Source organism: Bradysia coprophila (assembly GCF_014529535.1).
Source record: "Bradysia coprophila strain Holo2 chromosome X unlocalized genomic scaffold, BU_Bcop_v1 contig_79, whole genome shotgun sequence".
In the NCBI taxonomy this organism is placed as follows: domain Eukaryota; kingdom Metazoa; phylum Arthropoda; class Insecta; order Diptera; family Sciaridae; genus Bradysia; species Bradysia coprophila.
Genome location: NW_023503370.1, coordinates 1,873,607 through 1,898,918, shown reverse-complemented (window position 1 = coordinate 1,898,918; position 25,312 = coordinate 1,873,607). Strand labels below are relative to the sequence as shown.

General features: G+C 34.8%; 1 protein-coding gene across 5 annotated transcripts in view; it reads right to left on the bottom strand.

Moving 5' to 3' along the window:
• LOC119070472 (extracellular serine/threonine protein CG31145) overlaps positions 1–25,312 on the bottom strand; it is a 109,067-nt gene that overhangs the window by 48,320 nt on the left and 35,435 nt on the right. For 3 of the 5 annotated variants that reach the window (XM_037174830.1, XM_037174828.1, XM_037174829.1), the window contains 3 exons: positions 24,047–24,366; positions 9,553–10,617; positions 169–414 (listed from right to left, as the gene is read on the bottom strand). In XM_037174830.1, the coding sequence (XP_037030725.1) occupies positions 169–414; positions 9,553–10,526 (1,220 nt within the window). In that variant the 5' untranslated portion in view covers positions 10,527–10,617; positions 24,047–24,366. Of the gene's footprint in view, positions 1–168; positions 415–9,552; positions 10,618–11,374; positions 11,667–11,704; positions 11,903–24,046; positions 24,367–25,312 lie in introns of those variants that run through there. The other 2 variants (XM_037174832.1, XM_037174831.1) reach the window with 2 other exon arrangements.

Sequence of the window (25,312 nt, the reverse complement as noted above, 5' to 3'; positions counted from 1 at the left end):
TATTATTCACTCAAATAACGAAATTAATTAAAACTTTACGCATTGCGATCGTATGTCTGCCCATGTATTTACATATAATATATTATGTTCAAAGTGAATGAAAACATCCACGCATGTGTGTCATATTCCAACCATTTAGCTAATAATAAAAATAGAGAATTCACGTACCTCGCTTTCATTTCCATTAGATCACCCAATGTTGGATTGATATTATCACTTTCCGATTTGACAATAACCTTTTCGAAATCGGCAGGATTATGTTTATCTCTCGGTTCAATAACCAGGGCAAGTAAATCTTTAAATTTATCATGTATTGGCGGTTTCGTTGGGATGTAAATTTGGCCTGGACCAGATGTATCACTGTGTGCTCGATGGTGGCCCACAGTTGACATTTCTCTTGAACCGGATGAATTTCTGAAAAATAAAGGAAAAACGAATTGTAGATTTGTTATGGTAAGGCCAGTTTGGACATGTGAATCAACATGTAAACAGCCGAATAAAAAAGAGTTTAGCATAAGAATTTCATTTCGATTTCGATTTGAAAATGTTAAAGAAGTGTACGCATGCATAAGTTTGAAAATAATCTCTGGGGAGTGGTTCATAACGATGGAAAAACATTTTCTTTTTCCATATGCCATTTCGATTATAGTCTTTCACCATTCTCAATGGAATTGACCTGGAGTTAAATATTAAACTGACACCTTATGAAAACGAACACCATACGGAATGACAGTGTATCAGAACAAATTTTACGTACGAGTGAGTCACTTGCTATCTATCTAAATATCATAGCAAAAACTTCAAAAAGTTATTATCCTAAGGTTGACCTAGCCATAAATGATGGGACTTCCAGTGGTCCCACTAAAAAACTCGTGTCCTTCGGTAGGACATGTATGACAATATTTTCACATCAAGAATACTAGGACTTCTTCATAGTCAGAAATGGTTTTTGATGATATTAAATTACCTAAATTCTATTTTATGTCTGCCTATTATATCGATTATTACAAAAAAAAAATGAGAACAAATACTTGAGAGTTAGTGATTTTCACTAGAATTCATCGACGTACCAATGTATAAGAACTTATTAGTCAGAGTTTGTCGTTTATTATTGATGTCGTTGTCGATAACAAATGACAGCAGTATTTAAGAGGTTAACTATCTAAGACAACACCAAGGGGCTATGTATTCACACATTTTCTCAAATTTGTTCATTCCTCGAACGAGAAGGAAAATGTAAGTCATAGAAGTGTAATTCCCGCCTTTATCCGAATCTATCAGATCTACTCTGCGTTAAGCTTTTTAACAGATTATTAGGGAGATTGCGATTTTCACTTATAGGTTGACTCTCCATATTTTGCCAATTAAATTCAACCACAGACTACATTTGAAACCAAATAAAAATTTGTATTACTAAAGAAATGCATGAGATTGGCTTAGAAGCAGTGTACTACGTAGCACAGTTGGACAAGTAGGACGAATTTTCAAAATGTAGGACACTGCGGGAGCTCTGGACTTCTGAACGAATTGTTTGAACATTTGATACGATTTATTTATTGTGATTTGGTAATGGTACAGTCTGAGAAAAATAAGAAGTCCCCTGTTCAACAGTTAAAATCCAACTAGTTCCACATGCGATATCCACGTTATTAAGCAATGCTTAATAAGCATACATTTGTGTGTGTATAGTAACGGAAGTATCGCATGTGGAGCAGGTTGGTATATAAACGTTGAATAGGTGACTTCTTATTTTTCTCCGACTGTATTTCCCTTTTTGTGATTATAAACCTGACTTGGTTATGCACCTGGAGGCAAGATTATTTTTCTGAATTCGGCCTAATGAGAGTCAATGTTTGAAATCTGTTTTGGCAGCTACTCTTCAATGAAATGTGTTCTCGGTTAATGGGGGGGGCAATGTCCCTCACGACTCCATATATTCGGCGCCACTGAAGCTAACACACTGGTATCAACATTCGTCGCCTTAAAATAAATGGGCCGTTCCGATTCATGTCACGAAGCTATTTCTGTTGCAGCTTTGTAGCTGCAACGCTAAGAGGAAAACTCATTAGGACTGCAGCATTTCGCATCCGTACGACATTCACTCAATTGAGTAAAAACCGGATTCGAAATGCTGCAGTTTTAATGAGTTTTCTTCTGGTTGCTCATATACAATTGTGAGACTATTATTCAAATGGCTCTAATTCGACTTAAAGACACAAGAACAGTCAAACGACATTTTAATTACATTTTTTATCTCATCCGACATCAGACCGACCCATAAAATTTTTCTTTTCTTTTTTTTTAGTGAGTGTAAGTGTTTTCTTTATTTCTAACAGTTGCTTCAGTACAGCATAATAACTCTTACCAGAAATTGGGGTGAAGGAATTATGTCAGTGTTGAAGAAAAATTGTATGTGTACAACTCTATGTCGAAAATTCCATACAAAATCTTAAAAGACTGGTTCTACAGAACCACTTTAAACATTTCCATTAGTGCAGGTTTATGATTTTTGGAGATACGTAATTTTTCAAAAAAATACAATTTTGCGTCATCAGTAATCTTATACTGTTACCCATTCTTCCATTTATTTCGAATAGAACTTCAAAATGTGAAATTTCATTCCACATGTTCTAAATACACACATTTTCAACGGAGTGTAGCGTCATATTTCATTCGATGTAGCGCTTACTATTTCAATCGAGTTGATGGAATGTGGTAAATATGATAGCATAAATGTTGGAAAAGTATTGCTGCAATACCAAAAAAAATTTATCGAAAACATAAGTGAAGTGAAATTGGCGCTGCACTAGAATTCCATCGAAAGTAGGAATCGGGTTGTCGCTGATTTGCATTACATTTCGTTGTTTAGTACACATTGGTTCCACTCACTTGTTTTCTTGTCAGCAACGACAACAAACGGCAAAATTAAACGCAAGAATCTGGCAACTAAATTGTCATGTGAACAATGCTAAGTGACATAACAACAAATGTCTAAAATCTCCTCTTGCAAATGGCAAGCATATGACCAGTAATATTATCGGGTCTATTACTTCCACCTATCAAAATATTTAATCTGTTGAATTCAAATCTTGTACTTCCATTTTTTTAACATGCATTTTACTATATAAAGGGCCATATTACCAGGAGCTTGTCATTATTTTTGTCGTCGTTTGTCGATAACAGGCAGTATGTGACAGGTTAAAGTGCGTCAATTTTTGTTAGTATATGGTTATTGCATGTAACCGTTACATTGTAACGTAAGTGAATGTAATAGTAAATTACTTACCAATGGGACAAATGGTACTCGGCTATGCCTCGATCGGCAAGTTTCACATAAGAAGTGCCATTTTCATCATTTATCCCATTGGCAAGTAAGGCATGTTTGTCAAAAACTTGAGGTAAAGATTGTCACTTCGAGTTTTTGAGTAAATATTTTTTCTAGGAATTGTTTGACCAACAAAATCATCAAACAAACTGTAAAATTGGAAGTAATTTTCCTACGTTTCTGTTTCGCTTACAGTAGCCACATAAAATGCTTCACTTTTCATATACGAATTCAATCCAATGCACTTTCAACGATAACATATTAACGTATGCTAACGTTGACATCGCATGTGTGATTATGGAATGGATTGAGTGGATGTACGAATTGATGAAACCTTATTTTTGACGACTGTAGATACAGAAATGCGAGTACATGATGAGAAGGTAAATGAAAATCGTGAAATCGAGATGTTCAGCTGTGAGCTATTTGTTTCCATAAATTTGAAAAGTTAACAGCTATAGCTGTACATACATTAAGAACCGATTATTTACACATTTATGTAGTCATTACAGTACAGTTTTCGTTCAGATAAAAGTATGAATACCTAACATTGAACATTTTTCGTTCGTTTAGTATGTCAAAGTGTAAACTCAATTCATGTGATTATGCATCCGAATAAATTGTATTAAATTACCTCCAGTTACAGTGTCATGTTCTGTTATTGTCTATGTTTTTAAGTTCACAAAATTGTAATAAAACTAATTCGTTTCAACGGTAATTTTGTGTCATTCGTTTTTTTTTTGTTGAAGGTCAATTGCTCGTATACACACCGTATCTCCATGAACAAAATGCCGTTCTGAAATATTTTTTTCCAGCCGATTTATTTACTCAGAACATATCATGTTAACAAATTACAATGTAACAATAAATGTAATTAGATTTATGCCGATGGATGATAAAAACCAATAACTACTGTAACCGTCACACACACACAAAAAACCTCCTCCCAAAAGGAAAAAAGGAAAAAAAGTATTTTCCTTTTTTTTTGTATAAATGTGCTGTAAATTTTATTGTTTGAAAGAAAGAAGAAAAGAGCATGGCTTTGCCATTTACCGACAAACCATTTTCTATTTAAGGCAACTATTCTGGTTTAACTCTTGCATTTTGTACCGTCTGTAAATATGGGGCGCATAATATGGGTTCTGTATGCCATTAGTATGCTATCTTCTTGCGGAATAAGTGTAACAAGTCATAGTGGAAAGTTATTATGTCTTTTCTTATCATCCGACGAAGCGTTTTACGAGTGGGCTTATGTTTATTATTATAGTGTTTAGTTAAAATACAATTTTCGGGGATGCTGTCGTCGTATTCATGTTTTATTATGAAATAACCCAAGCAACACATTGTTGAAGATTATGGGTATATGTACGAGTTTTAGGCTGTTATATTCCTCTTATGCCATTATAAGACTCGTACGTTTATCGTTTAAGTCTTATATCTTTTGTCTGCAATCATATATAGAGGCCGGAGAAAACAGATGGTTGTCGTAAGAGGAGAAAATAAGGCTGAAGGAAGTTTATCGAGTCGGTGCAAGACAATTGCTGTATTTATGTTCTAAGGAAAACTTGGAAAATTGATTTTATGTGAGTCATGCATTGTGTTTGATTGTATACTCTCCAGTAAAAAATGAAAGACTTACAAGTGCAAAAACGTAGTTTCGAAGACTCAATTCTATTGTCTTTTGAGACATGGGACTATGTTTTCGATCGTTAGAGTCCGTTTTGGTAGTCCGGATCTAATTGAAAGCAATGTCTGAATTTTTCGATGGCCTTTTTCGAACCTCTAAACTGGGATGTTAATACAGATTGTTAAACGAAAAGTCGGCACCTCTTCATATATATATAAAATTGTGACGCAGTAGTATTGTACCAACCTTACAAACTTAATTTTTATGAGAAATTTTGACTACTGCGTCGAGGAGGTCTCTCTTGAAAATTTTGTTCTCTTGCTTGGTTCAGTGATATGGTTACTGTCGCTGCACTTTCGAGCACTTTCCGAAATTCCTGAAAATGAGATTTTTGTTCCTTTGCGTAAATGATGAGTTCTTTAGACTTCCCTTTAATATAAGCAAATGTTCAGTTTTCGTTATCAACACATACAACTCCATACCCTGCGCATGTTGCTAGGCGCAAAAATGGTCTTTTAATTGTTTGTATGAACGAAAGGCTTTTTACAAATTTTCTTGTTTCAACAATCGAAGAGCTTTAGAGTAGCGAGTCCGGTCCTGATTTCTAGACTATGTACAGTCGGAAAAATTATTTGGAAATAATGAACTTTACAATCATCGCAATTAAACTTCTTATGTGTTTGACGTCCAACAGTTTTGTTTCATACACATGTTGCCAACAAAAGAAGCGTAAAGAGAGAAGTGGAATGGAAGTAATGTAGAATGAGTCGCTCTTACATGATGAAATAGAAGAGGATTGGTATGCTCACCCTACCAAACTAATGAAAAATTAAAAACTTATCTTGGAAACCCTTCACAAATCGGAAAATGAAACATTCTGCGAAATGCCACACAAAAAAGTCTCACCAACATATACGACACAAATTATGCAACCGCTTGAGTCAAAGTATCGAATTTCTTCCAACAGTAGTAAGTTCGGAGAAAACTTTTCCAAAAGTGATTTTATGTTACTACCCAAAACATTCATGCTGAATTGTACGAGCCTCATAAAATATTGGCCATTAAGGGATGAATATCTCATTTGTTGTTATGTAATACTGCATAGGTTAATGCCTACGACTGTAACAATATTTACAGTGGATGGCATAGCACCGTATATATACATACGGTATACAATGTATAGCATTTTATATACAACACGGAAATGGAAATTAACTATACAATACGTTTTTCTCGTGTTAAATACAGAGATTTTCGAGATTTGCGAGACTTCATCACATTTTGTGTGTAAGGAACTACAAAAGATATTATTGTTATGTGAGAATCAGCAAGATGTACATTTCATTTATCTATTATGTGGAAATTCTGTTAAGGTATTTTAATATTGATTCATTGGTAACATGAGAATAAATACGTAATGCGAACATCGAATATTTCCTATTTTCTGTTTATCTACGTTTTGTGTGTTTGAATTAGAGATGGACCGTATGTGTGTGTGTCCGTGTGGTGGGTATATTATGTTTTCTGTTCATGGGTTACAGCATCGAATTGTGTGCTGTTTAGTGGACCATAAGAGTTGTGTTCATTGAGTTCAGCAAAATTACGCACGAGGAGAGCAAAACATTACGGCACGAAATCTGATACTTGTATATTCGGATATTTACTTAGACCGTTTGCCATAAATTTTATTGAATTACCTTCGTAATATTCTGTAGTGGTTGTTTATGAAAGGAAGTGGATTGTACTTTTATTTTTGTTCAAACCACTTTACTGGTGGTAGGACTACTCTAACATTGAGATTGTAAGAAATAAATGTTGACATAAGACACGAGTACACGGTAGAGAAGAGAGTAGCAAAAGTAATCTATATAAAAGAACTGAAATAGGTTTCTGGAAAGTAGGCTTATCTGTGGCTATTAACTTTGAAATTAATTATATCCCGAGATAAGAGGATAATTTTATTTTGTTAGAATGTTTACGCTTAAGATGTTCAATGGGATCGGATGGAAAATTATGAAACGATGAGATAATTTTTATCAAAATAATTACACACTCGCAGAAAAGTTAAATGCACTGTACGGTTTCTGGGTTGGGGAATTGTTGGGTAATTCGGCTATATTGTTGAGGATTACTACATGTTAATTTCAATCTACAATCTATTGACAAATGACGAAATAAGTTTTTATATTCTTATTGGTTGTCGGATACGCATTCGCTTGCGAAGACATAAAATCTACTCCTTCACATATTTAACAAACTTTGTAATCAACTGATATAATCCGTATAGTTACGAAAGGTAGCAGGTGCATATTACCGTACCATTTTGAGATGAAAGTCCGCTTTTTGTTTCACATTTTCATGACTGATTAAAAAATTGCAACTTAAAAGCCTCCGAACGACCTCCGCTATCAACATTTTTTAACGCGCGGAAGCGGATTTTTTTCCACAGTTTTTCCGTCTCTATCCATCCCCGAAAGTTTTGGCCTCCAACATAACTCGGAGATGTGCTTATGGTAAATTTTCAAAATCCGTAAAATCGTCTATCAGCGGACGCCAGAGTTTCTATGGTGAACGAACAAAACTTGCTGGAGACGATAGAGCGTGTACAGCTATCACAAAAAAGATAAATTTACGCTGCAATTGCGCTACAGAGGAAAGTACCGTAAGACAAATTTAAAACAAAAGATTTTCCGAAGCCGCATCTGAGCTTTTCATACAAAGCCGATCGTCGTTGAATTTATCTTTTTTGGGATATCTGTAAAACTATGAAACAAATCCGTTATTGGCGGAGAAAAAATTTTGATGGCGGAGAATATGGGTTTTAAAATGCAGACCTCCGACAATTGCAATGGTTTTGTATGACCAGTTACCTCAGATCAAATTTTTAACACTTTGAGGCAATAGAGGAAGGATCAATCTAATGCTTGAATATACGATTTTTTCTTGAAACGGCGGAATCTGCCATAATAAGGAGTTATTGCGGTTCCTCAGTCAAATAAACCTGTAGCTAAAACAGCGCCGCACCTACAATCTCGACACAAAATGAGTGACAGCGTTCTATTTTCGTTGTCGAGATCGGGAATTCGTTTTAGTGAAATGACAACACGGACAATATGCCTGGATACGAGCGTGCAAATTTTGGCAGAAAGAAATTGCAGTTACTACAATATGCGTAGAGAAATTGTTGTATTTCAGTACGAGAAAAAAGAATTACATTTTCAACTAATAGAATCCAATTGAAGTTATTCAATCCACATGTCGTAACAGTCGTAACATTGGTAATGCATGGGGATTGAATAAGGAGAGTTGGATTGTAATTGTAACTTCTTATTTTTCCTCGACTGTATTAGAACTATTTCTTCTGTTAAGAACTCACTTCACTGTGGGGCTGTCAATGGAACCGTCCACAACTGACATCACGTCGTTGTTCGAGAAAGCGTGACAGTTTTTTTTACAAATTTAGGGTTTTCATAATCCGTAAAGTAATGGGACGTCATTTGCGAACGGTCGTTGTGCTGTAAATCAATAGAAATGACCACATTCATTGAAGTCCTCTTCAAGCATCCTTGAAATCTTACTTCAGCGTTTTGTTGAAAATGTAATCTAAGATTACCAATCTTTATCCTAAATCTGTGGCCATACTATGTTACAAAACTACGTTAAGTTATGCCATTATCAACAAATGTACAGGAGTTATACTATTATCCATATTGCTATATTGATCACTATAGGAAGAGTGTTATATCAAAACTATAGGTTACTATTGGTAACTGCCTAACCTTATTCTATTCTACTCAGAGTAATGGACAACAGATTTCCGTCCAAGCTAATGGAATTTTATGCTCTTTGACGATGAAGTGAGCCATTACTTTAAACATTGGATTCGAATATCCGTCTAAACTCAAAGTCAAAATAAAATCGACCCGGGATTCTTCTAAGAATTTTCGGTCCTCCACGTCGTCATGTATATATAGCAGTAATCTGTTCTACCATTCTCATGCCAACTCATCTTATAGCACGAAAGGTAGGTATGTGGAGTGAATTAGAGACTTCAAAACCCATGGAACAAAAGTGAAACGAGAGAGAGAGAGAGAGTAAATCGCATCGTTTAACCTTTGTCAATACCGATTTCACTAACCTCTTCTGTTCACATTCAATTGAAATTCTATCAATACCGTACCATTACATCCATTCTATCAAATCCTCCATGTTTTCAACAATTCGACATTTTCATTTTATTTTTTCAATTTTATTTTTTTTCGATATTGAGTTGTATTGTAGCTCGAATCGACGATGTTTCACCGCAACAAATCGAAGGTTGACTTATTATTTATTACATAAAACAGAATCATTCAAACACTTTACGCCATTACCGATGTTAATACATTTTAATTGTTGTTTGATCAGTTTGAGTGACGAAAATACGAATTGAATAAATATTTTTTTCATGGTATTTTACGATGAGGTCAATATTATATTATTCTTCTAATCGAATTTGAATTTGTGGTATAATATTCAAATGAGTCGTCTGTTTCGGAGTAAAAATAGAACGCGAAACAAAAAGTTTTTATTTTTTTATTTTCTTGAAAACTTAACTTACCCATTCTGAAGCTTCCGAACAAAGTCCATAAAAACTCCGCTCTTATCCTCGTCATTCACATAACGAATTTTGCCATGTGAAGACATTAAATGATTACGGGATACACCTAGGTCTAGCTGCAAATCGGCTAACAATAGCACTGTCATCAACACTAATGTAATACATAATCCAACGGCAAGCCGTTCTTTAAGTTTCATTGAACGTAACCACGCCATAGTCGTATTTATGAAGGAACTTTTACAATAATTTTGTTTCAAACTACATCTGATCAAATTCACTCTATCACATAAAAGCTTAACATACGTAAGTTTATTCAGTTCGTTATATACGTAGCGGTCGCATAAATCAAAGATTATTGAACACAAATTGTGTGTTAACAATTGCACATGAAGTCTTACAATGGAAGATATTAATTGATTAAACTTTGGCACTACATTTACATCACTAGCGTATTGGATTTCGTTCAATAATTGATTGTTTACGTTTTTCCTGTTACAATCACTGCAAACACTTATCGACTCATTGAATCGTTCGGATTGATTATGACGATGACGCACTATTGAATCGGTTCCACTAGTGTCGTTGTACGCGATCGAATTGATTTTGTCTGTATGATTTGGATTAAACTCATTTACAACCCCATCATTATTACGACGACACAACAACACTGAATCGACTGTTTCGGTTTTTATATTATTATTTGAATCGATGCCGCGTGTCCTACTAATAAAGTGCGATTTTTCGACACTGTCAGCAAAATAATGTTTGTGTGGATTGCAAATACACTTTGTAGAATCGAATAGAACTTCAGTTTTTTTACAGCTGTTGTCAATATACGGTGCTGATGATGATGATGATGATTTAATTAAATGAAAATTTTTTCGATTTCTTAATGAACTTCTGGTTGGTGTTGCTGCTGATGTTACGATATTTTTCGGTTGAATATTTATCAAGCTCAATGAAGATGTGTTCATAAGCTGGATATTGGAACGGGAAAGCTGTTCGGCGTGGTGATGACGATGCTGCTGCTGCTGCTGTTGTCGTTCGATTTGTCGATTTGAGTACCTAAAAAAAAAGAAGGAAGAAAGTTGAACATAAAGAGAAAAAAAAAGGAAAATTTCATTTTTTCGTTCAATCAAATTAGAAATTGGTGGATTGTTTTGAAAAGGAGTCGTAAAACAAGGAAGAGAATTTTGTTTACGTTCAAAAATAAAAATTTAATTAGAAAACCAAAAGTTTTTTATGAGAGCTCATTCTACCGAACAATTAATTTTCATTACATTCTTCCTCTCTATTCATTTCTTTTTGTGAATGATTTTCCTTTTTCATTCATTTCAATATTGAAAACTCTCGAACGGGCGCGGAGGTTTAATATTTTAATATCAGCAGCTGTTCAATTAGCACCAAACATATTGCATTTCTTGTTTGTGAATTAAACAGAAACGTTTTTTGCCTTTCAAATCAAAATGAATAAATAATTAGCCCGTGCATTCAATTGATTTCCGATTCATTATTGCATTCTAATAAAAGATCATTTTGTTCTCTACGAAAATATGGTAGAAAATTCATAAACTAAACTCAAGATAAGTTTTTTCTCTTTGCCTGTTTTATTCGTTCCATTCGTTCCACATGATCGCTCTCGGTCCACTTTACATTTCTTCCATTCCACACTTGGGTATGAGTCAAACGATTCTCTTGACTTTTGACGACAACATATGGAACGACGTGAAACAAATAAAACTCTGTAACGTTAACCGCATCACATCAAAATTTTATTTGAGTTTAGTTTAGCAAGTAATCCACAAACGATAAAAACTTTTACCTAATAGCCTATACGAGCAGCGGAAGTTCAGTTAGCAACGGTCATTGTCTGTACAGCACATAAATTTTATTCGAAATAATCTGAAACTACTATACAACCCTGACCTGATCGAATCGAATCCCATGTACATTCACCTTCTATTTGATTTTTATTTGTTTTTTTACATCCTTGCTTTCCCGTGCACTCTATACACACACGACAGTTTTATCTGTGAGCATTAGCAACAATTGAAAGATTTAAGTTGATTGTACACGTTGCAGAATCTTGACTCGCTTCTAGCTTATCGCCATTGCTTTAGACACCACACATTTTCATCAACACATTACTCACTGGCTTTACGTGTGTAACACTTTCATTTTGAGTCGAATCGAACTTCGATTACATTGCATTGGATTCGTCTTTTTTTTCTGTTCTCCTCTCTTATGAGATTATTAAACAGTGGAAAAACAACAGTAGAAAAATCAACGTCGTAAATTGTCTATGGTGTGTTAAAACACGGCAACGACGTTGAATTACCATTACAACACTATTACTTTTTCAGTTAACATTGTAGATTAACGGGAGCGATTTTTCTAATCACTAATATCACTATCGAAATTCTATATGCCAGCTATAATTATGAATTATTATTATTGAACTGATTTGTGCTGCCTTCGAAAATAAATTAGAGTATACGCAGCAGTTGAATCAGCTCTTATCAATTGACGAACTGATTTATTTTAAACCTTGCGTCGTGTACAGAAAAAAAAGTATTCTTCACCGTATCAATTATGATAAAACGGCATCGTCACATTGAGAAGAAAGACAGAAAATCCAGACGAACGAAAACCAAAAAATTCAAACCAAACTACAAAGCGTAAAGTATCGATTATCATAATCCTAATCTTCTAATTCTTCTTCTACACTGTCATACCTAAGTCGTTTCCAAATGACTTTCTTTTTCTTATAAATTAAATCCATCCACCCTACGTTAGTGTCATTTATATCGCACAGAACACGTGAGAACATGAGAATTGATTTATTGGGACGGTGAGTGTTGCCGTCAAAACGACTTCGATTAGTTGATAGATTTAATGGAACATGTTGTTTGATTAGAATGAGGTTTTTATTTGAGTGACAAGGCTTTCTGATTTTGGACATTTGACCGAACTTTCCAGTAGTTGTGTGAGCAATCTTTCGAAACTTCCAAATTACTATCGAATACAATCAAAATGATGAGTAAATATGCAAGAAATAGAGCAGACAGACGGTCCCAAAGAAGCTGTGGATTTGTGGATTTGCGTCCGAAATAATTTGGAATCTGCTTGTGGCACTTCAAATTATTATTAAAATTATCATCAAATGGTGATGCTCTACGTAAAGCTGCAAGTTCGGCATTTAAACGATTAACAGTGAATGCTGCTGGTGAGAAACGATGTTATTTCATAATAACATCAACAACCAAGGTATACTCCACGAACACCATTCACTCCGTTACCATTACCATGCATGGAAAACTAGTTTTGTCTCACCAATCTTTAAAGGGGGTGACAAGCAAGACGTTACGAACTATAGGGCTGTATCTATTATTTGCTCAGTATCGAAAATTTTCGAGAGATTGATTTTTAATCGACTATTCGATGAGTTTAAGCATTTGATTCACCCTTCACAGCATGGTTTTTTCAGTAAGCGATCAACTCTGTCGAATTTGATGGAATTTGTGAACTCTGTATCCGAGTCGATGGCTAATGCAGGACAAGTAGATGCGCTCTATACAGACTTTGCAAAAGCATTTGATCGTGTGTCGCACGGTTTATTGTTAAAAAAATTGGATAATTTTGGTTTCAGTAAGCCGATGGTGCAATGGTTTAAGTCGTATTTGTCGAATCGATCTCAATGTGTCCGTATCGGAGGAACGAGTTCTAAGAGAATCACCCCGACGTCAGGAATTCCGCAAGGATCAATTCTTGGTCCGTTCTTGTTTACTATATTCATTAATGATTTGCTGTCGATGTTGTCTACAGGATTTGGCTTTGCTGATGACTTGAAATTAATCCGCAAGATTGTCACTGGTGGTGATTGCTACATGTTTCAGCTGGAAATTAACCAACTTCAGGAATGGTGTAAAGAAAATCGACTTGATTTAAACGTAAAAAAATGTGCCATAATGACTTTCACCCATAAAACTGACAGGAAAAAGCTTGAATATCAATATAAGATTGGTGATACGATATTGAATAGTCAATTTGAAGCGTGACCTTGGTGTGTGGATTGATGACAAACTTTCGTTCAAAACGCATATTGATGCTACCACCCGTAAAGCATATCAGATGTTGGGCTTTGTTTTTCGTTGCGGAAAGTTTTTCAAAAATCCTGAAAGTATGGTCGTGTTGTATAATTCACTTGTTCGTAGTCGGTTGGAATATTGTTCTACAGTTTGGAGTCCTTTCTACGAAAAGTACAATAAAATCATCGAGAGGGTGCAACGTAAGTTCACTAGGATGTATTATTTCAAATTCGGATTGGCTAAACCAGAATACTGTGATCGACTAAAATTCATGAAAATGCACTCGCTGGAATCAAGGCGGTTGGAGAACGATGAAATCACTTTGTACAAAATTATGCACAACATCATTGATACATCTTTAAGTAATTCACTGTCGTATCACAACCAAGTCAGACCGAGTCGCCTACAACATCAACGAGTCTTTTACCTACCAACTGTTTCATCCAACATTGAGGATAATGAACCGATACACCGTATACAGCGGAATCATGACACGTTTTTTCCTGAGTTAAATTTATTTACTGATTCGTTTCATTCATTCAAATCGCGGGTCAAGAATAAGTTCGATTTCTAGACCTTTTTGGCTCGTATTAGTTAATTGATGATGATTAGATTCTTGATTTTGTCTATTCTATTGTTTCATTTAAGATTAAATATGTTATTGGGAGATATCCTGTTTATTTGATCTATAAATAAATAAATAAATAAATAAATTATTCCCCACCACCTATCCATATCTGCATTTCCGAGTTTCCTTGCGAAGTTTTTGTATTGTCTGAATGCCTGCATTAAGAAATGAACGTTTGATTGCCTGCCTTTAATGAATGTCTGGATACTTGCCCTTAGTGAATTTCTGAATGTGTGAATTTTTGAGTGTCTGGATACCTGCCCTTAATGAGTGTCTGAATGCCTGGCCTTAAGTAGTGAATGAACTTGCTGAATGCCGCCCTTGATGCTTTGTATATTCTGCTCCGATTTTTGTTACCGAATTTTCGTTTGCCGAGTTGACTGTGAGTTTTTTTTTGATTTTCGATCCAGTTCCACTTGACTCTCTTTTTTCGTTTGTCTTGAAGAAAGGTTTCTTTCGTCACCGTGAAGGTTTTTTGAGTAAAGAATTTTTTCAGGTAGCGGTCGAAGCGGTCGTCTTTAGGGTTGTTAGGGGTGTCGGGGAATCTCGCACACGCGATCATAGTATGCGTCCTTTTACGACATGTAACGAAAAGTCATGACTGTGCGAGATTCACCACTTAGAGGTCAATCTCGCACACCATGAATTTGTGTGGTGTGCGAGATTACCCTACCCCTTGTTAGGTTAGGTGATTTAAGGAACCAAAAATTTTTACGATTCACGAGTCTCTAATTTTACTTTTCAACAGATTACTAACTATGAAACTATGAATGATACTTAGTCAATCATATTCGCCAATCCATTTCTACAAACATATCAAACTTGTACCGCCCTGAAGATCATCTTTAAAGACCAAAAAAATGGACGTGACTGTCTCCAACGATGCTTACAATTCATCGTCCAAACAGCAAGTAGTGATTTGGATATTAGTAGTACCGAAGCGTATCGCGTAACACAGATGTCGCGGGGCTACTGTTCCATAATGTAGCCCAGCGTCCTAGGAGCATTTATCACACTCATCCAACCAACCATAAACTTTGCTGCTTCATAAAAGTCAACAAATTTCACATTTTATGTAAGAAGTAAAGTCAGGAAAATTATCATTGGAAAGCTCAGGTACCAAGGAACTGTGTAAATTACATTTAATGTGAAAAAAATTAAAGTGGTCGACAAACCGGTCGGAATTTCTTTGGAGTAATAGGTGACATTTTAGAAATTGCCCTATCTCTTAATGCCAATAGTCCCTCCAGCACAAGTTTTTATATTTTTAGGAAGCCTAAGCTGATGCGTTAGTAGTCAGAGAAAATTTTTCTTAATACAGTCACTGAATAGAAGCCAGTACAGCCAACAGCCCGACGTATTTGGTAGCTTATGTGATCAGTCTAGTCTAGCACTACAATCCCCTAAAATTTGAACGAAGTCGACCTTTTATTACTACAGATAATCAGGATGAATAAATTTCCACCCGAAAACCACCGATTTTTCAAACAGCTCTACCACGAAAACGACAATTTCGAGAGAGGCGAGATATACCTCGTTGAACTCGTAATGAAGCAAAGATTCGATGGGTACCATACTCGTCAAAAATCCAGATGGCATGAAGATTTCGAGATATCACTCTTAAAGCTAACAATAAGTGAATTGTATTTTTTACTGTTTTTTGTTTTCAAAATACATCTGATTTAGAGTAGGAAATTTGCTGTTTCTAATAACGAATGCAATGGAACCACCAAGACCCAAACCGAACAAAATAAGAATTTGAGATGGTAGTACTGGATGTCAGCTCCACCGTAAAAAATGGCCACCATTGACGCCACTGACTGTACAATGTACATTTGATTTTGAGTCTGAAAATTGGTGTTTGTGATACCACCAAGACTGCAAAGATTTTCAAATAAAAATTCTTTGTGCTTCCCCCTTCTTAAGTTGCCAATGCAATGGACATTATCGAAATTATACAATCAAAGGTCGAACAAAGACAAAACATTTCACAACTTTGCAACAAGTTCAACACAAGAGCTTCGGTACAATAATCCATCAAACGAACCCGAAAGGATGAAGAAAGAAAGAAAAAAAAACTCTACAAAACACAGTTCTTCTAATTCACTTTTTTTTTGTTTGGTGCTGTTATTGTTGTTGTTAGCTTTCCTGTGTATGAAATCAAACAAAACATTTTTCTGATTCCTGACACTAATCACATAATGTACAATGAACGACAACAGAAGGATAAAAAAAACTTATTTCATTGTCAAATTGTTAAGCCCTTGATTTCGAAAAACTGCAATAGAAAAGCATTCTACTATTAAGAGGAGAAACTACATCCAGAAATTAAACAAACTTTTTTGCAAACAAAAGAGAACTTTTGTGTCGGTCCAACATAATTATGGATTTCTTTCTTCTTCTTCTTCTTTTTTTTGTAGAAATCCTACGAGAGAACAAATAGCAGCGAAACCAAATATAAGTCGTAAACTTGTATTTACTTAAATGTTTGGCAAACTTTATTGTTTCAAAAAAAAAACTTTTCTTAATTTGCAAATTTAAAATCTGTAAGCGGTTAGCAAGTTGTAATTACGCAAAAAATGGTTTTTCCGTTTCAACTGTTAAAGTCATACAATAACAGCAGCTAATAACTTGAAGCCGGTTGGTATCAAAGGCTGACCATTACAACTTAAGGGTTGTTGATTTCTTTCATTTTGTGATAAGTTTTCTTTGAAATAATAATCCGCTGCAATTGGAGATTACAAACAAATCCAGACGACATAACGATTTAATCGTAAAAAATTCCATCAGAAATCAATTTAATTGATTTTCTAGATCTCATATAACGAGATGCACTTAAATGTCCAAAGATTTAATCGAGGAACAGCTTCACTAAGAAAAATGTTGTTCATGAACATAAATGATATATTGCGTGCTACTCGAGTTGCTCGTGTTTTTTAACCCCTTTCCGCTTTTCAAATTTAGTTTTATTTGTTCGTTTAGAAACCTCACCTAATAGCCGTTTACGGCCAATAACACGACTTCTGAACCACGCCTTGAAGCATGTAAACACTCTCTCTGATGTGCTTAATTCACATCTCGCCTAAATGTAGGCTAATGGACTCAAATCTACAGTGTGTGACCCAAATACCTAAGTCATTCATTTTTATACATCGTTGCAGCCACCAGACACACTACAACTATCCAAATTATGAAGCTTGATTGAACTTTACGACATTAGCAATGCGATGATATAATCGGTAGAAAAATTCCCTGTCTGACACGGGAATCGAATCCGGATCATTTTGTTGGAGCTGAGCTGAGCCATCTCGTCAACTTTTGAATGAATCGCCCGCAGAACCCGAGGAGGAAAGATGTAGACAAAGTTATGACCCACATTCATATATTTCCTCTCATTTATACAGAAAGTGATTGCCAATTATATTGTCATCTTCTCCTATTTGCCTTACATCCGAGAAAATCGTTTTGTGGGAATGTAACGACACTGTGATGTCATAAAATAGTCTTCACAAATTCCGCAACTTATAATTTTCAATCAATGGAAATTAGCTCAAAATTACCGTTTTGCTGCTCAACAATGTTATACATAAATTTTGTGTCCGCAACTGAATTGGAACAATGAAATTAAGTTCTATTATCAACCAGCAAAACGTTCCTTTCATCCATGGAATTATTATACGGCTGTAAATTGTCACCTAATATTTTCAAAATATTCTCTAATCTTTCCCAGTGCATACATACGCCGGTTATATTGTACGACAGTGGTATTTACGATGCGATCAAAGTTTGAGCTAGAGAGACGTTCCTAATAAATAAACAAGTACGTAGCCGAGATAACATCATCTCGGATTTATTCATTAACTCCAAATGAAAACTATTTATTCATGTTCAAATATCTATGTAAAGGACATATTATCCCTGTTATTCAAATTATTACAAAATCTCTTATATAATTCAATTTCCTCACAAACAGTCTATTCCTTCATTAGAATTTCAAATTTTTGATGGGATAATTGGAATGCTACTATAATGTATGATGAATAAAATAGGCCAATCTTTCATGTTAATGGTATGTAAAACTGGTTGTTTGAAGACATAATAAGTATCTTCTTCTCTCCTTAATTCGTAAATTGAGGTTATTGTTTTTCAATTTAAATTCAGCTTTTCTTTGTTTAGGAATATGCGGTTTGTTTGAGGTTAAAATGAAATATACACATCCATCAAATGGAAATTTATTTATAAAATTTGCATAAATAGGTTTTTTTAATGGTTTCGGTAAATATTTTTCTTCAATACGGTCACAGGATGTAAGTTACGAACGATATAAATGGTTTTCATGGTTTATCTTTGCGTAGTTGTACAATTTCTACCTTTCCATCGTTTTATGGATTATAGACATGTAAGCCAGAGAAATGAACCGTCGTCGGCTGCTAACTTTACGTCTCAGTGTAGAAGCGAGCTGAAGCTAATAGAAGTAAGGGTTTTCAATCGATTCTGTTCAAAAAAACCATCCAAATTTGGATTCCAAATTTTTCTCTAATTTTTCTTTCTGTAGCTTTAGAGGCTAGCCCATTGAAACACATTGATGGTGCTTTATATAAAGATTTAAAGGGTATACTGTTCTGTTTCATAATAATTGACCTCCCTTCCGAACTCATGTATTGGCTAGTTTTCTTTAGATTAAGATCATAATGGTGCATAATGTGCTAATATTTTTAAATAAATCAGGACAGTACCCAGGTGGCGCTCAGAGTGGCATTTGCAAAATGTCTAAATCTTGCCCGGTTACTGGACTGAAATAAATACCAAATCTAGTACTTCGATCTTCAATAAACATAAATGATTTTGGCTGTACGTTCCATTTGAGTAGAATTCGTTAAAAAGGAAGCGAAAAAATGTTTCTAGCTGTAGCCGACTGACACGTCTGACAACTTACAATATAGCTTCATTGATCAATTATTACAGTTGATGATATGCAATGAGAGAAAATTTTCAATTTAAATGTTAATTCGTCGTATATTTCAATTGTATGGTTATGTTGTTCCGTTAAATGGCTCCGAGCGAAAAGCTCTAATGAACTAATTTATATTGACATTGTGTCTTCCGTCATGAGAAACAATGTTTTTAATTACGCGCTTAAAATATTTTATTATTTACCGTGTGACTCCGTTTAAGCACTTTTTACCTTAAAAAAGTCAAATAAAATAATTTTCCACTCGATAGAGGAGAAAAAAAAACAGAAGAAGTCGTCTTGTGTACGGAAACTTCCGCTAAATCGAGTAAACATTTTCATATCCATAAAAAAAGCCATAAAGACGAAACCATATAACATACAATGTTATGCAAAATGAAAATATAAAATACGAGCCGCGGTGATATACATTATCTAGACATTAATTCCTATAATTGTAGGAACGTCAACGTCTATATACGTTACGTTATCATGGAAAATCTGAGGCAAACATTAAACAGCAATTATTTATCATGGTTTTTAAGCATGTCATACAGTCGATTTAGATTTAAGTTATATATACACAAGACGATTGCATCTTTACGTTTTTTGGCTTTTATTTTAATAACAAAAAAAATTCACAGAAAAATCGTTCGATAAGATTACAAAATTGCTGATTTTGAACTATATATAACGGGTTTAATTGCATACAACCTCATGAAACTTGTATACACAGGCATGGACGGTTTGTAGATAGAATCGTGACGAGTTTCACATTCATATTGCTAAGCACCTCTCTAGCAACCACATACACCTAATTTACGGAGGTCGAAAATCGGAGTGTAGACATTGCTAATTTCTATGAACAGTTCAAAAAATTATGCGTAAAAACATTTTGTTGATTTCACTATGGTACTTACGGTACTTTTAAGTACTAAATATTGCGGCCCAATTCGATTGTTATTGGTGGAACTTTTTCCACAAAAAGACAAAAGTTTTTAAGTGATTTTTCCGATTTTCTCTGACTAACTGAAACGATTTAGCGGGAACTTCCCGGACATGCCACCACTAAATTTCAATAGATCGTGAGGCCAGCTACACCATAAAAATGGAATTGAGGCTGGGAAGCTGTTTTTTTGACCATTTCCTTGACAAAAGTTTTTAAGTGATTTTTCCGATTTTCTCTGACTAACTGAAACGATTTAGCGGGAACTTCCCGGACATGCCACCACTAAATTTCAATAGATCGTAAGGCCAGCTACACCATAAAAATGGAATTGAGGCTGGGAAGCTGTTTTTTGACCATTTCCTTGACAAAAGTTTTTAAGTGATTTTTATTCTGCAACATTCTCAACGACCTTTTCTCTTCGACACTGTCCGGCTATCAGTGTTGTTTTAGTGTTGTTATGTGAATAGTGATTTTGTACGCTCAAAGGACTATTTAGGACATGAAATCAAAAAAATATAAACTGAAATTATGCATACAAGATCCAAGTAAAATGTGAGAACGGGAGAGCTTGTTAATTTGCGTTGGAAAATTTTGATCGTTGCTAGAGAACTTATTCGGTCGAATATTGGAATTTTGGGTGAAAAGGTGGAAGAAGAACCAAATATAAAAATAAATTTCAACGCAGTCTGTTATGAGAAAATCATGAACGGGAGATAATTCAATTCTAAATTTGTTATTCAGATAAAGTTCGATGGTACGGTCCAAACAAAGATTATGTGATTTGTATGAAAAAAAATTCGCAGAAATTATAACGAAGATGTGGTCGACTTCCACTGAGCTACAGGACGTATGGTTTATAAATCAGAATCAACTTGTTTCAGGAGTTTCCATACAGCTAAAATAATTAGCTGAATGCGACTGATTGTCATAGTGTAGTAGAATATTCGCTTTGTTTCATAATGAACGAAAGTTCATTATTACCTTTTTTGAACACAATTGGGGATATAAACAGACGAAAATTTCAGATTTTTTTCTGAATTTTATTGATCGAAGACGAAGCCTTTCATTTGTTATGTAAAAGATTTTATTGCGTGCCCCATGCCAAAGTTGACCATTTCATAGTAGTTTGCCCACTGTGAAAATGATCCATTAACTGTTCATTTTATGCGAATTCCTTTGGTATGTTCAACTTTCGCATGGAACACGATTTAAACCAGAATTAATTGGACTCCGCTATGAGAAAAGAACCGTGTGGTACGCGCAAAATAACTCGTGTAGCAACTTGCTTCGCCTTCGGCTCGGATATGTCACTTTCTCTATACACTTGTAGAAAAGACAGTTGCCTCACGTAATGAATTACTTTCGCAGCATCCAATGTATTCTATTATCACATGCTTAGTGTGCCGAAACACATGTAAGTGATTTGTCGAATTAATTTCAATCTTGAATTTCATAGAAAAAAAAAACATAAAAAAAGTCCAGCTCTGTAAAGTTAGAAATATCGGAGGTCAAATACGATTCATTCACTCGCTGATACACAACCAATTACGAATTTGATTTTTTTTACTTGAAATTGATTTTATTTGCTTATTTGAATGTTTGTGATGGTACGATATCGTTACGTAAGTTGTTTATTTGAGAACATTTTTACTTCGCTAAAATTCGCACGTTTAATACAAAAATCTCATTTTATGCAAATGTAAGTAATGAACTCTGCTATCGACAAGACGATTTGATTCAAGTAAAAAATATAATAAAATTATCGTGTCAATTATCATCACGACTTCGTAAATTTTGCATTGCTGGTTGCATGTTGCAAGCATATTGCATACGGTGTATTATATGGCGGTGCATTAGAACAAAGTGAAAGAGAAAGAAAGAGAAAAATGAAGATTCATGTCATTGATTAGGATCATAAGTTCGTCGAGATGTCAGACTTAAGATTTACCTAGCAGAATGCATAAATAAACTGAAATGTTGTTGGATCTCTCCGTGGAATAACGTTAAACATTCAATTAAATTCACTTAACCGATAAAATACATAGATCATGATGATGTCGTATTCTGAGTATGGAATTAATGATAGATTCAGTTTGTCTCCAGACGAATAAAATAAGAGATCAGAACAAATCGAAATCAAATGAAAATGCCTTGTGGAAAACATGCATTTAAAATGTAACTTTTGACCAATTCGTGGAAATTTGAAGCAAAACGCATATATTAAAACTTGTGAAAACATATTTTCGGTACAGTTACTGCATGGCATGGTCATTCGTCTGTTTTCAGAGATGGTTCAGATGGTTTGATAATTCCCTCGTCGAAAAGTAGATATTTGATTAAAGATGCAACTTTATACCATGTACAATGAAATCAGGTAACAAAGCAGTGAGTTCAGCGAACCGGAAAACATCGACGAATCAAAATTACGAGTTCATCCATATCGTCGTAAAGGTAGTATCACAGTTAACTTGTAGCTATGGAAAAGTTTATATTGAATCACTAGGACCAAAAAGGGGTATTTTGACCCAAGTGATGAAAACGTTGGATTGTGAAGTGGGCGTAGCGCAGGTTCGAGTAACATATACTATCTTACATTTAGGTGTACCATCACATTCCGAACAAAAATTTACAACAGGGATGAAAAAGTGTGAAGAACTGTTTTCGTTTTGGCTCTTTCCAAATGGTGAGAAATGTGACGTTTCTGGTTCGCTTGAATATAAAATCTTTTTATCTACCTAGGTGAAATAATAGCAGTGAAAAAGTGCTATTATTTCGCCGTCGGTAGATAAAATAGCGTATTCACCTCTGTCCAAATGTTTATTGCAATAACTCCCTAAGTGTCTAAATAAACATGTGGACAGAGGTGAATAATCTACTATTATCGTGAATGCGATGCTGTGACGTCATTATTATGTCCCTAGAGGTCTAAATCATACATTACTTTGAATTTTCAGTGGAAATTGTCATTCGCTCATTTTTTGGTCATACGATAAAGCAGTATATCGTCATATTAGGGGAAGTATCGGCAAGCCTCGACTATTCCCTACCATAATTCTCTACTATATTCCGGTTCGTTTGCCAAATTTAAGTTTGCGCGTAATTTAGAGCGACACCTTTAAAAACTTCGCAGTAAAAAAATGAGTGAGAGCATTGACTTCGTCAAATCATCCGTCTTGAACGGTCAGTTCACATTAGTCCATTTGGAACGCTTTTCTCTTTTTGTCCTCTCTTTCTACTTTCTCAGAATCAAATTGAAAAAGGCAAAAATCTCCAGCAGCCTTCATTCTGTTGTGAAAAAATTTGCTTGGACTAGACTTTGTGAACTGAATTGATGACCAGCAACGTCATGATTATACGGATGTAAAATCGAAGAAAAGCTTTATGCAAGTCAAACACACATTCACAATTCACATAAATATTCAATAAGCAGTGGAAACAGTCGAGACTTTGATTTTGTGTAATAACATCAATGCCATCAATGCACACCAGTTGGTCTGAATTACACGACGATCATTAAATAACAATTGATCAAAAAAGCAAATTTGTTTTTCACATAATACGAATTTGTGGTCACTTTTTTTTCAACATCAAATATGATTTATATTATGTGGTTTAGGTTTGCTTTCCTACTCGACAGCGGCATACATGAGTATCCGAATATCCGAACACAAAATTTGCTCTATGTGTATCGAACATGGGGAAAAATCGATAACAATCCCAAAAACGTATCCATGTGTATGGTTACATTGTGCCGAAAGTAAATTAAATTAAATTGAAAAACAAAAAGAGCAAATAATAAAAACCGAATATAAACACAAATACTTATACATATATCGAGATAAAGAACACACCAAAAAAAAAAGGAAAATCTATCCTACCTTTCACAATGTTTTCTACACGTTGATAATGGTGGAAAAGCCTCTTTCCAATACACTTTTTCAATTCGTTTTTCCCTCGGGAGATTTTTCTTTTGGTCGATAGTTTCTTTATATTGACTTTTATGTTTTTCGTTCGTGACTGCACCACTAGTATCTTTGTCTCCGGATGTTTTTTTATTAGGAATGCATCCGGAATTTTCAGTTGTTTGGGATGATGTCGTGCCGACCAATGTAGAGGCATTGCAGTTGTTATCAGCTGCTCGTTCAATTTCCTTTTTAGTAATTTGTGATGCTACACCATTCCGATGTGATTGTCGAAGCTAAGCAGAGAAAATAGGAAAAAAAAAATTTTTTTTGTGTTAAATTCAGCTAGTATATGGGTTTCGAATCGAAAAATAATTTGTAAATTGAAATCAAATCACACACACATATACCGCATTTGGAATGTAATTATGGAAATATTCGATTGCAATTCAAGTTCACGTTTCATTTGGCATGTGAGACTGCTTGAATAGTAGTATCAAATTAACTTCTTCGAGTAACACATGTTGCTCAGATTTGTCTGTTCTGGAAAAGGTGATGTAAGAGCCTAAACAAACATCAGTGAAGTAATAGCAATGTAACGTTCCACCCGCCACACTGTCGATGAATCGGATGAACGAAATGAACCTAACAGAAAAGAGATTCACGTATTCGTCTTGTACTACGTATACTAACTGTAGCTACACATCTACCCATCTTTTTTTGTCATACTGTCAAACTTGCAAAGAAAAATTATTTGCAAATTTAGTGAAAAATTTATCCATTCCACCCTGCGTTAACTTACGCACTACGGTTACGGACGCACAAACATTCCTTACGCACTACTGGGATTGCGTAGGACCTACAGCTTCTTTTCTTTACAAACCATTGTATCGAAATAGTAAATTCGTGGTCTTCTCACTGTAAGAAGGGGGAATGGACATAAGAATATCTAATGTTTCGAATGTTACACACTTTGATGTTCGTGGAGTTGAAGAACCACAGGGTTCAAGAGAAGGAGCTGAGCCGCAAAATTTAATCCCTTTCTTGCCAAACAGAAAATAAATAAATTGTTAAAAGCAAATTCACTCTTTACACCTTGCTTTGAACGTCGAATCGAACTTTGTAATTTTACTGAAAAAAAAAACTAACGCAGTCTTCCCTAGTCGCGCTGAAAACAAACTCATTTGGAAAAACCGAAACAACAGCACGAGACCAACTTCATTGTTGGTTGACTTTTTTCCA